The 13421-nt window shown below is 48.2% G+C and overlaps 1 protein-coding gene across 1 annotated transcript; it reads right to left on the bottom strand.

The window, feature by feature from the left end:
* Positions 1-847: 847 nt before the first annotated feature.
* On the bottom strand, positions 848-10579 carry LOC133635724 (uncharacterized). The gene is made up of 3 exons (XM_062028972.1): positions 8084-10579; positions 940-1082; positions 848-874 (listed from the first exon to the last, which is right to left on the bottom strand). Exon 1 carries the CDS (start codon positions 10577-10579, stop codon positions 8129-8131), a length of 2451 nt encoding a protein of 816 aa, XP_061884956.1. The 3' UTR covers positions 848-874; positions 940-1082; positions 8084-8128.
* Positions 10580-13421: the final 2842 nt, after the last annotated feature.

The raw sequence follows: 13421 nt of genomic DNA, 5'->3' as shown, positions 1-13421 counted from the left end.
ATAGTTGTTGTGGCTTTATGTTGTGTTATGGCTTGTAACTGTTGTGTCATGGATTATAATTGTTGTGTTGTGGCTTTATGTTGTTGTGTTGTGGCTTTATGTCATTTTGTTATGGATTATAGATGTGTTGTGGTTTATAGTTGTTGTGTTGTGGCTTTATGTTGTTGTGTTGTGGCTCATAATTGTTGAGTTGTGGCTTCACGTTGTTGTTATGGATTATAATTGTTGTGTTATGGTCTATAGTTGTTGTGTTATGGCTTTACGTTGTTGTGTTGTGGCTTATAGTTGTTTTGGCTAATGGTTGTTGTGTTGTGGTTTTATGCTGTTGTGGTGTGGCATTTGTATTTGTTGTGAATTTTCCCTCCTACGGTAGCTGTTTAATAAAATAAGAGCAGTGGCAGATCAAACCACTGTTTATTTAACCTGAGGAGATTTGGTTACACTTAATTTTTAAAGTCATTTATTGATTACTTAATGTAAAAACTGCAGTAGAAGAAACAGGTAAATCTACTGTTCAAATGTTAGTTTTTGTACTTTTATGGAAAAGTGCTTGAATACAGAAAATGTCTCCTCTTGTTATATTTATTTTGCTAAAAAGTTACTATAGTCCCTGAATCGTGTCTGCAACGTCAAATTATGACTGGAATGGAATTGAAAGGAATCGTTACTCCTTGTTTTACGGCAGGAAGTAGAAATAAAAATGGCGGCTGAGCAGCACCTGCAAGTGTTGGGTCACCCAGCCAATCAGGCGGCTGACTCGGCTGTAGACGCCGGGCTTGTTGCTCCGCCCGCAGCCCTCGCCCCAGCTCACCACCCCCGCCAACCTCCAGAGCCCCGCGCTCGTCCTGCACACCAAAGGACCCCCGCTGTCGCCCTGACGACAACACACCTGTAATTACTTTGTTTTTTTCTTTTATCACAGCATGTGCATCCTCTGACCTGGCAGGAATCCACTCCACCCTCCAAGGAACCGGCACAGATCATCCGAGATGTCAAGTGCAAGCCGTATACACTCGGGTGGGAGCAGTCAGACTGAGAGATCACCTTCACCTGCGCTTGTCTGAGGTGGTCTGACACCACACCTGGCAACACAGACTGCTTTTCACTGACAGACACGTAACAACATACACCACACCTGGCAACACACACTGCTTTTCACTGACAGACACGTAACAACATACACCACACCTGGCAACACAGACTGCTTTTCACTGACAGACACGTAACAACATACACCACACCTGGCAACACAGACTGCTTTTCACTGACAGACACGTAACAACATACACCACACCTGGCAACACACACTGCTTTTCACTGACAGACACGTAACAACATACACCACACCTGGCAACACAGACTGCTTTTCACTGACAGACACGTAACAACATACACCACACCTGGCAACACAGACTGCTTTTCACTGACAGACACGTAACAACATACACCACACCTGGCAACACACACTGCTTTTCACTGACAGACACGTAACAACATACACCACACCTGGCAACACAGACTGCTTTTCACTGACAGACACGTAACAACATACACCACACCTGGCAACACACACTGCTTTTCACTGACAGACACGTAACAACATACACCACACCTGGCAACACACACTGCTTTTCACTGACAGACACGTAACAACATACACCACACCTGGCAACACAGACTGCTTTTCACTGACAGACACGTAACAACATACACCACACCTGGCAACACAGACTGCTTTTCACTGACAGACACGTAACAACATACACCACACCTGGCAACACACACTGCTTTTCACTGACAGACACGTAACAACATACACCACACCTGGCAACACAGACTGCTTTTCACTGACAGACACGTAACAACATACACCACACCTGGCAACACAGACTGCTTTTCACTGACAGACACGTAACAACATACACCACACCTGGCAACACACACTGCTTTTCACTGACAGACACGTAACAACATACACCACACCTGGCAACACAGACTGCTTTTCACTGACAGACATGTAACAACATACACCACACCTGGCAACACAGACTGCTTTTCACTGACAGACACGTAACAACATACACCACACCTGGCAACACACACTGCTTTTCACTGACAGACACGTAACAACATACACCACACCTGGCAACACAGACTGCTTTTCACTGACAGACACGTAACAACATACACCACACCTGGCAACACAGACTGCTTTTCACTGACAGACACGTAACAACATACACCACACCTGGCAACACACACTGCTTTTCACTGACAGACACGTAACAACATACACCACACCTGGCAACACAGACTGCTTTTCACTGACAGACACGTAACAACATACACCACACCTGGCAACACACACTGCTTTTCACTGAGGGCCACATAACATACACCACACCTGGCAACACACACTGCTTTTCACTGACAGACACGTAACAACATACACCACACCTGGCAACACAGACTGCTTTTCACTGACAGACACGTAACAACATACACCACACCTGGCAACACACACTGCTTTTCACTGACAGACACGTAACAACATACACCACACCTGGCAACACAGACTGCTTTTCACTGACAGACACGTAACAACATACACCACACCTGGCAACACAGACTGCTTTTCACTGACAGACACGTAACAACATACACCACACCTGGCAACACACACTGCTTTTCACTGACAGACACGTAACAACATACACCACACCTGGCAACACAGACTGCTTTTCACTGACAGACACGTAACAACATACACCACACCTGGCAACACAGACTGCTTTTCACTGACAGACACGTAACAACATACACCACACCTGGCAACACACACTGCTTTTCACTGACGGACACGTAACAACATACACCACACCTGGCAACACAGACTGCTTTTCACTGACAGACACGTAACAACATACACCACACCTGGCAACACACACTGCTTTTCACTGAGGGCCACATAACATACACCACACCTGGCAACACACACTGCTTTTCACTGACAGACACGTAACAACATACACCACACCTGGCAACACAGACTGCTTTTCACTGACAGACACGTAACAACATACACCACACCTGGCAACACACACTGCTTTTCACTGACAGACACGTAACAACATACACCACACCTGGCAACACACACTGCTTTTCACTGAGGGCCACATAACATACACCACACCTGGCAACACACACTGCTTTTCACTGAGGGCCACATAACATACACCACACCTGGCAACACACACATTGTAAAAACACTGCTTTTCACTGAGGGCCACATACCATACACCACACCTGGCAACACACACATTGTAAAAACATTGCTTTTCACTGAGAGCCACATAACATACACCACACCTGGCAACACACACATTGTAAAACACTGCTTTTCACTGAGGGCCACATAACATACACCACACCTGGCAACACACACTGCTTTTCACTGAGGGCCACATAACATACACCACACCTGGCAACACACACTGCTTTTCACTGAGGGCCACATAACATACACCACACCTGGCAACACACACTGCTTTTCACTGACAGACACGTAACAACATACACCACACCTGGCAACGCACACTGCTTTTCACTGACAGACACGTAACAACATACACCACACCTGGCAACACACACTGCTTTTCACTGACAGACACGTAACAACATACACCACACCTGGCAACACGCACTGCTTTTCACTGAGGGCCACATAACATACACCACACCTGGCAACACACACATTGTAAGGACACTGCTTCTCACTGACAGACACGTAACAACATACACCAGACCTGGCAACACACACTGCTTTTCACTGAGGGCCACATAACATACACCACACCTGGCAACACACACATTGTAAAAACACTGCTTTTCACCGAGGGCCACATAACATACACCACACCTGGCAACACGCACTGCTTTTCACTGAGGGCCACATAACATACACCACACCTGGCAACACACACTGCTTTTCACTGACAGACACGTAACAACATACACCACACCTGGCAACACAGACTGCTTTTCACTGACAGACACGTAACAACATACACCACACCTGGCAACACACACATTGTAAGAACACTGCTTTTCACTGAGAGCCCCATAACATACACCACACCTGGCAACACACATGTTGTAAAAGCACAGCTTTTCACTGAGGGCCACATAACATACACCACACCTGGCAACGCACACATCGTAAGAACACTGCTTTTCACTGAGGGCCACATAACATACACCACACCTGGCAACACACACTGCTTTTCACTGAGGGCCACATTACATACACCACACCTGGCAACACACACTGCTTTTCACTGAGGGCCACATAACATACACCACACCTGGCAACACACACATTGTAAAAACACTGCTTTTCACTGAGGGCCACATAACATACACCTCACCTGGCAACACACACATTGTAAAAACACTGCTTTTCACTGAGGGCCACATAACATACACCACACCTGGCAACACACACATTGTAAAAACACTGCTTTTCACTGAGGGCCGCATAACATACACCACACCTGGCAACACACACATTGTGAGAACACTGCTTTTCACTGAGAGCCCCATAACGTACACCACACCTGGCAACACACATGTTGTAAAAGCACAGCTTTTCACTGAGGGCCACATAACATACACCACACCTGGCAACGCACACATCGTAAGAACACTGCTTTTCACTGAGGGCCACATAACATACATCACTCCTGGCAACACACACATTGTAAGAACACTGCTTTTTACTGAGGGCCACATAACATACACCACACCTGGCAACACACACTGCTTTTCACTGAGGGCCACATTACATACACCACACCTGGCAACACACACTGCTTTTCACTGAGGGCCACATAACATACACCACACCTGGCAACACACACATTGTAAGAATACTGCTTTTCACTGAGGGCCACATAACATACACCACACCTGGCAACACACACATTGTAAAAACACTGCTTTTCACTGAGGGCCACATAACATACACCACACCTGGCAACACACACATTGTAAAAACACTGCTTTTCACTGAGGGCCACATAACATACACCACACCTGGCAACACACACATTGTAAAAACACTGCTTTTCACTGAGGGCCACATAACATACACCACACCTGGCAACACACACATTGTGAGAACACTGCTTTTCACTGAGAGCCCCATAACATACACCACACCTGGCAACCACACCTGGCAACACACATGTTGTAAAAGCACAGCTTTTCACTGAGGGCCACATAACATACACCACACCTGGCAACGCACACATCGTAAGAACACTGCTTTTCACTGAGGGCCACATAAAAATACATCACTCCTGGCAACACACACATTGTAAGAACACTGCTTTTTACTGAGGGCCACATAACATACACCACACCTGGCAACACACACTGCTTTTCACTGAGGGCCACATTACATACACCACACCTGGCAACACACACTGCTTTTCACTGAGGGCCACATAACATACACCACACCTGGCAACACACACATTGTAAAAACACTGCTTTTCACCGAGGGCCACATAACATACACCACACCTGGCAACACGCACTGCTTTTCACTGAGGGCCACATAACATACACCACACCTGGCAACACACACTGCTTTTCACTGACAGACACGTAACAACATACACCACACCTGGCAACACAGACTGCTTTTCACTGACAGACACGTAACAACATACACCACACCTGGCAACACACACATTGTAAGAACACTGCTTTTCACTGAGAGCCCCATAACATACACCACACCTGGCAACACACATGTTGTAAAAGCACAGCTTTTCACTGAGGGCCACATAACATACACCACACCTGGCAACGCACACATCGTAAGAACACTGCTTTTCACTGAGGGCCACATAACATACACCACACCTGGCAACACACACTGCTTTTCACTGAGGGCCACATTACATACACCACACCTGGCAACACACACTGCTTTTCACTGAGGGCCACATAACATACACCACACCTGGCAACACACACATTGTAAAAACACTGCTTTTCACTGAGGGCCACATAACATACACCTCACCTGGCAACACACACATTGTAAAAACACTGCTTTTCACTGAGGGCCACATAACATACACCACACCTGGCAACACACACATTGTAAAAACACTGCTTTTCACTGAGGGCCGCATAACATACACCACACCTGGCAACACACACATTGTGAGAACACTGCTTTTCACTGAGAGCCCCATAACGTACACCACACCTGGCAACACACATGTTGTAAAAGCACAGCTTTTCACTGAGGGCCACATAACATACACCACACCTGGCAACGCACACATCGTAAGAACACTGCTTTTCACTGAGGGCCACATAACATACATCACTCCTGGCAACACACACATTGTAAGAACACTGCTTTTTACTGAGGGCCACATAACATACACCACACCTGGCAACACACACTGCTTTTCACTGAGGGCCACATTACATACACCACACCTGGCAACACACACTGCTTTTCACTGAGGGCCACATAACATACACCACACCTGGCAACACACACATTGTAAGAATACTGCTTTTCACTGAGGGCCACATAACATACACCACACCTGGCAACACACACATTGTAAAAACACTGCTTTTCACTGAGGGCCACATAACATACACCACACCTGGCAACACACACATTGTAAAAACACTGCTTTTCACTGAGGGCCACATAACATACACCACACCTGGCAACACACACATTGTAAAAACACTGCTTTTCACTGAGGGCCACATAACATACACCACACCTGGCAACACACACATTGTGAGAACACTGCTTTTCACTGAGAGCCCCATAACATACACCACACCTGGCAACCACACCTGGCAACACACATGTTGTAAAAGCACAGCTTTTCACTGAGGGCCACATAACATACACCACACCTGGCAACGCACACATCGTAAGAACACTGCTTTTCACTGAGGGCCACATAAAAATACATCACTCCTGGCAACACACACATTGTAAGAACACTGCTTTTTACTGAGGGCCACATAACATACACCACACCTGGCAACACACACTGCTTTTCACTGAGGGCCACATTACATACACCACACCTGGCAACACACACTGCTTTTCACTGAGGGCCACATAACATACACCACACCTGGCAACACACACATTGTAAAAACACTGCTTTTCACTGAGGGCCACATAACATACACCACACCTGGCAACACACGCATTGTAAAAACACTGCTTTTCACTGAGGGCCACATAACATACACCACACCTGGCAACACACACATTGTAAAAACACTGCTTTTCATTGAGGGCCACATAACATACACCACACCTGGCAACACACACATTGTAAAAACACTGCTTTTCATTGAGGGCCACATAACATACACCACACCTGGCAACACACACATTGTAAAAACACTGCTTTTCACTGAGGGCCACATACCATGATGATGATGATACACCACACCTGGCAACACACACATTGTAAAAACACTGCTTTTCACTGAGGGCCACATAACATACACCACACCTGGCAACACACACATTGTAAAAACACTGCTTTTACCGAGGGCCACATAACATACACCACACCTGGCAACACACACATTGTAAAAACACTGCTTTTCACTGAGGGCCACATAACATACACCACACCTGGCAACACACACATTGTAAAAACACTGCTTTTACCGAGGGCCACATAACATACACCACACCTGGCAACACACACATTGTAAAAACACTGCTTTTCACTGAGGGCCACATAACATACACCACACCTGGCAACACACACATTGTAAAAACACTGCTTTTACCGAGGGCCACATAACATACACCACACCTGGCAACACACACATTGTAAAAACACTGCTTTTCACTGAGGGCCACATAACATACACCACACCTGGCAACACACACATTGTAAAAACACTGCTTTTACCGAGGGCCACATAACATACACCACACCTGGCAACACACACATTGTAAAAACACTGCTTTTCACTGAGGGCCACATAACATACACCTGCTTACTTGCTTATGGTAGTCCATCGTATCCGATGATGACTTCCACTTCTTCTATTGGTGAGTTTTGAGGTGACTAAAAAGTCCAATACGAGAGCCACATGGTCTATTGCAATGGGGGCATATGAAGTTAGTGTTTGTTGTGGTCTTGGCTGCAGGGCCCATCTTCCTCCTCTGGCGTTTCCCTTCCCTCGCTGCGCTTCTCTCCTCTTCAAAATGTTGAAGGCCTGCATGGCAGAGTTGCCTCCAGAGAGGGCGATCTGAGGCAGAGCTTTCCAGCTGTGTGTGCTGTATTCCACACCTCTTGAGAGTTATTTTCAGTTGGTCCTTATATCTCCGCTTTTGGCCACCTGCAGATCTCTGGCCATGATGAAGTTGTCCATACAGCAGTTGTCGCGGAAGTCTATCAACTGACATTCTGATGGTGTGGCCGGCCCATCGCAGTTGGTACTGGAGAAAAGTGGCCTCCATGCTCTTGGTACCAGTTTTACTCAGGACTTCCGTGTGTGGTACACGATCACGCCATGTCAGCCCAAGGATCCGCTGGAGACACTTGATGTGAAAGTTCTCCAGCTGTTGGATGTGGCGGCGATACAGGGTCCAAGCTTCACAGCCATATAATAGTGTGGAGACACAGATGGCTTGGTAGACTGCCACCTTGGTACGTATGCTGAGGTCTTTGTTCACATACACCCTCTTACGCAGTCTACCAAAGGAGGCTGAGGCAGACCTGATTCGATTTTGAACATCATTGTCCATGCTGCAGTTTTCGGAGAGGATGCTCCCAAGATATTTGAAGTCTGGGACTATTGCTAGGGGCTTGTCATCGATGTTAAAGACAGGTGATGGTGGTCGAGTTGGCGGAGGGGAGTTCCACTGGCACAGTACTTCCGTCTTTACAGTGTTCACAGTGAGACCCAGTCTACTATAGGCCTTCACAGCAGCTGTTAACGTCGCCTGCAAAGCCTCTGATGTATGTGCCACGAAGGCACAATCATCAGCATACTGTAATTCCACGATGTTCACAGTTTTGACCTTGGTAGCCGCCTGCAGCCTTCTGATGTTAAATAAGCTTCCATCCAACCTGTAATCCACCAGCACACCACTGCTCCCCTCAACTTCTTTGTGCAGTAGCCAGGTGACACTCATGAGGAAGATGTTGAATAGTACAGGTGCAAGCACACAGCCCTGTCTGACACCTGTGGATACCTTGAAAGGCCTAGACTCATGTCCTCCTGTTGTCACCTGAGCCATCATCCCCTCGTGGAAACTTTGCAGGATGTTTACAAACTTCCGCGGGCAACCAACCCTGAGAAGGACCGCCCAGAGCAAGTCTCTGTTGACCGTATCAAAAGCCTTTGATAGGTCCACAAACGCCATGTATAGATCTTGATGTTGTTCCCGACACTTCTCTTGTAGCTGGCGTGTTGTGAAGATCATATCCACAGTGCTGCGATTTTTCCTGAAGCCACATTGAGACTCAGGCAACAGGTGTTCCGTTATGCTCTGTATGAGTCTTGACAGCATCACTTTGGCTAGAACCTTGCCGGCAGCAGACAGGAGGGATATTCCTCTACTATTGCCACAGACAGACTTCTCACCCTTCCCTTTATATATGGTCACAACATTTGCATCCCGCCATTGCTGGGGGACTGCTCCGCGCTTCCATATATCAGCAATATAATGGAAAATTGCTCTGGTACAGAGATAGCCTCCCTGTTTAAGGATCTCTGCAGGGATGCCATCCGGGCCAGGGGTCTTGTTGTTCTTAAGTGACCTAATTGCAGCCAGGACTTCAGAGAAGGTTGGTGGAAGATCCAGTTCTTCAATAGTTTGGTAGCTGGGCAGCTCATCCAGCACTGCCAGATCAGGGGTGGCAGGTTGGTTTAAAAGTGTCTGGAAGTGTTCCGCCCATCTATCCACAACTTGTTTCTGGTCCTTTATGAGGGTTGAGCCATCAGCCGACTTCACCGGTGAGAGAGAGGAGTTCCTGGGGCCATGGATGGTTTTCACAGCATTATAGAAGTTGTGCATGTCGTTCTTCACTGCAAAATGTTCAATTTCTTGAGCCTTGTCAGTCCACCAGTCATTTTTCAGTTTTCGTAGAACAGACTGTACCTCCTTCCTTGATGTTCTCCAGTGCTGCTTTAGCCTGACGGATGTAGGGTTGTTCAGGGCTGCGTTATGGGCCTTGTGCATGGTGTCCAGTTTGGTTCTGATGGATTCTGAATTTTCGTCGAACCAGTCCTGATGCCTCCTACGGCGGTAGCCAATAGACTCGGCTGCAGCCTCATAGAGCTTTGAGCTAAGGCAGGTCCAGTTGTCATCAACACTGCCTTCAGGGCTCAGGAAGGGGTCGATTTCCTGGAGCTTCCCTGCAATGGAGGATCGAAGGCTGTTCCGGGCCTCGTCTGCTTCAAGCCGGGCACAGTCCAACCGCTTCTTTCCAATTTTTCGGAGACGAACAGGGGGACGTACTGACGCTCGCAACTTGGAGATAATCATGCGGTGGTCAGTCCAGCAGTCAGCACCTCGCATTGCACGGGTGATGTGCAATCCAGCAGATGCCATTGCTTGGATCGTGGGTGCATCCAGGAAGCCTTGTGTTTATTTTTCTGTTGGAAGATTGTGTTGGTGATTGTCAGGTCATGCTCAGCACAGAGACTGAGTAGCCTCATGCCATTGCTGTTGACCTTCCCGATACCGTGCTTCCCAATCACTCCTTTCCATATGAGGTGGTTTTTCCCCACCCTGGCATTAAAATCACCAAGCAGGAGGATTTTGTCACTGCTAGGGATGCGCTGTAGGGCCTCATCTAGTTCCTGGTAGAAACGGTCCTTTGCCTCATTCTCGGATGGTAAAGTTGGCGCATAGGCACTGAGAAGAGTTGCGTAGCGGTGTTTTGCAAGGGGAATACGGACAGACATGAGTCTTTCACTTATGCCGGTAGGTGTTTCAGTGAAACTGGGTAGCAGGCTGTTTTTTATTGCCAAACCAACACCATGGTGATGCGGACCTTCTGTAGGGTAACCCTTCCAGAAAAATGTATAACCTTGGCCTTCTTCCTTTAGGGATCCCTCATCCAGAAGTCTGGTCTCACTCAAGGCGGCGATGTCAATACCATAACGTCTGAGCTCAGCAGCAACAAGCGCAGTTCTTCTTTGCGGCCTGTCAGGGTTGTTGTCCAGGAGGGTTTTAATGTTCCATGTAGCCAATTTCAGGGGAACTTGTTTATTTTTTGTTTTTCGACCGCGGTAGTGGAATGTCCCGGTAGGTGCGGTATCCTACCCGGGGTATGAAGAGTGGGCAATGTTTAGGCCACCTTTTCTAGGCCTTCCCCCAACTTTGGGGTGAGCAGTGTGGCTCCTAAATAGGGCTGCTCAGTCATACAGGGGTCTGCCGAAATCAGCTGCCACTCAATTCCCAGCTGATAGCGACCATTATAGCCCTGTATCGCTGACGTGCAGGGATCTGACTAGAAGCTCCCAGTTCATTCTAACCTTCCCCCGTTATCAGACATCCTGACGCCGTCAGACTTTGTGCTTCAGAATCCAATTGCTGTTCTGGATCCACCAAGGTCAGAAGCAGAGACCTGTGCGGTGATATGTTTTAAGTGCCTCTGGGGGTGCACAGTTCCCAGCCGCACTATCTTCGCCACAAAGAGATGGAGCCTAGTGGCAAGGGGGAAACCCAGGACAACCAGCACCTCTTCATAGCTGCAGGAGGCCGCCGGAACCCTCAGTCTGTCGTGGCCCGCCTACGTGTGCCTCCATCACGGTGCTTTTCTCTCAGGGTGTGCTCCCCTAGCCCTTGTCTTCCTGGACTTACCCGCAAGGCAGCGGGTCGATCCCCTACCTTTTAGCCTGAAGTCGCGAGACTCCAAATACTGTATGCTGCCACGAGGAGGCAAGGTGAGGGGTCTTAGTGAAGGAGAGGCTATGTACTGACCTCGGAAGGCTTACGCACTCGGCTTCCTTTACCCAGCTGGGTCAGTCAGCGGCAGGAGCTATGCGTCACATGCATCCCTACATGCAACGTCTCTCTAGCATGCTGCACTAGACGCATCACTACACCCTGCGAGCCAGGCCCACAAACACTATTTAACCCATAGATGGGGCAGTGGTTGGCGGACGCCAGGGCGTGTCCACACACCGGTGGGCCTGCACGTCTCGCCTCTGGGGCCCACTGCTGCTCCGAGATCCCCTACAGTTTAGCCTGCGTCCGCAAAGACGCAGTTTACCGTGCGTGGCCACGAGGAGGCACCACAGGAGTCTTGGTGGTGGAGAGGCTTTGTACCAGCAGGAGGAGGCTTACGCACTCGGCTCCTCTTTTCACCCACCCAGGGGCTAGCTGGTGGCGATAGCTGTAAGCAGAGAGTAGCAAGCAGGAGCAGCATGCAGCATGCATTAACTACAAGCACCTTCTGCCACAAATCTAACGCACTGACGCATCACACGCACCCTGTGCGCGAGCACACACACACATACACCACACCTGGCAACACACACATTGTAAGAACACTGCTTTTCACTAAGAGCCCCATAACATACACCACACCTGGCAACACACATGTTGTAAAAGCACAGCTTTTCACTGAGGGCCACATTACATACACCACACCTGGCAACACACACTGCTTTTCACTGAGGGCCACATAACATACACCACACCTGGCAACACACACTGCTTTTCACTGAGGGCCACATAACATACACCACACCTGGCAACACACACATTGTAAGAACACTGCTTTTCACCGAGGGCCACATAACATACACCACACCTGGCAACACACACATTGTAAAAACACTGCTTTTCACTGAGGGCCACATAACATACACCACACCTGGCAACACACACATTGTAAGAACACTGCTTTTCACTGAGGGCCACATAACATACACCACACCTGGCAACACACACATTGTAAGAACACTGCTTTTCACTGAGGGCCACATAACATACACCACACCTGGCAACACACACATTGTAAAAACTCTGCTTTTCACTGAGGGCCACATAACATACACCACACCTGGCAACACACACTGCTTTTCACCAAGGGCCACATAACATACACCACACCTGGCAACGCACACATCGTAAGAACACTGCTTTTCACCGAGGGCCACATAACATACACCACACCTGGCAACACACACATTGTAAGAACACTGCTTTTCACTAAGAGCCCCATAACATACACCACACCTGGCAACACACATGTTGTAAAAGCACAGCTTTTCACTGAGGGCCACATTACATACACCACACCTGGCAACACACACTGCTTTTCACTGAGGGCCACATAACATACACCACACCTGGCAACACACACTGCTTTTCA

This window comes from Entelurus aequoreus, linkage group LG20 (assembly GCF_033978785.1).
Source record: "Entelurus aequoreus isolate RoL-2023_Sb linkage group LG20, RoL_Eaeq_v1.1, whole genome shotgun sequence".
Lineage (NCBI taxonomy): Eukaryota > Metazoa > Chordata > Actinopteri > Syngnathiformes > Syngnathidae > Entelurus > Entelurus aequoreus.
This window is presented reverse-complemented; position numbering and strand designations above follow the sequence as displayed.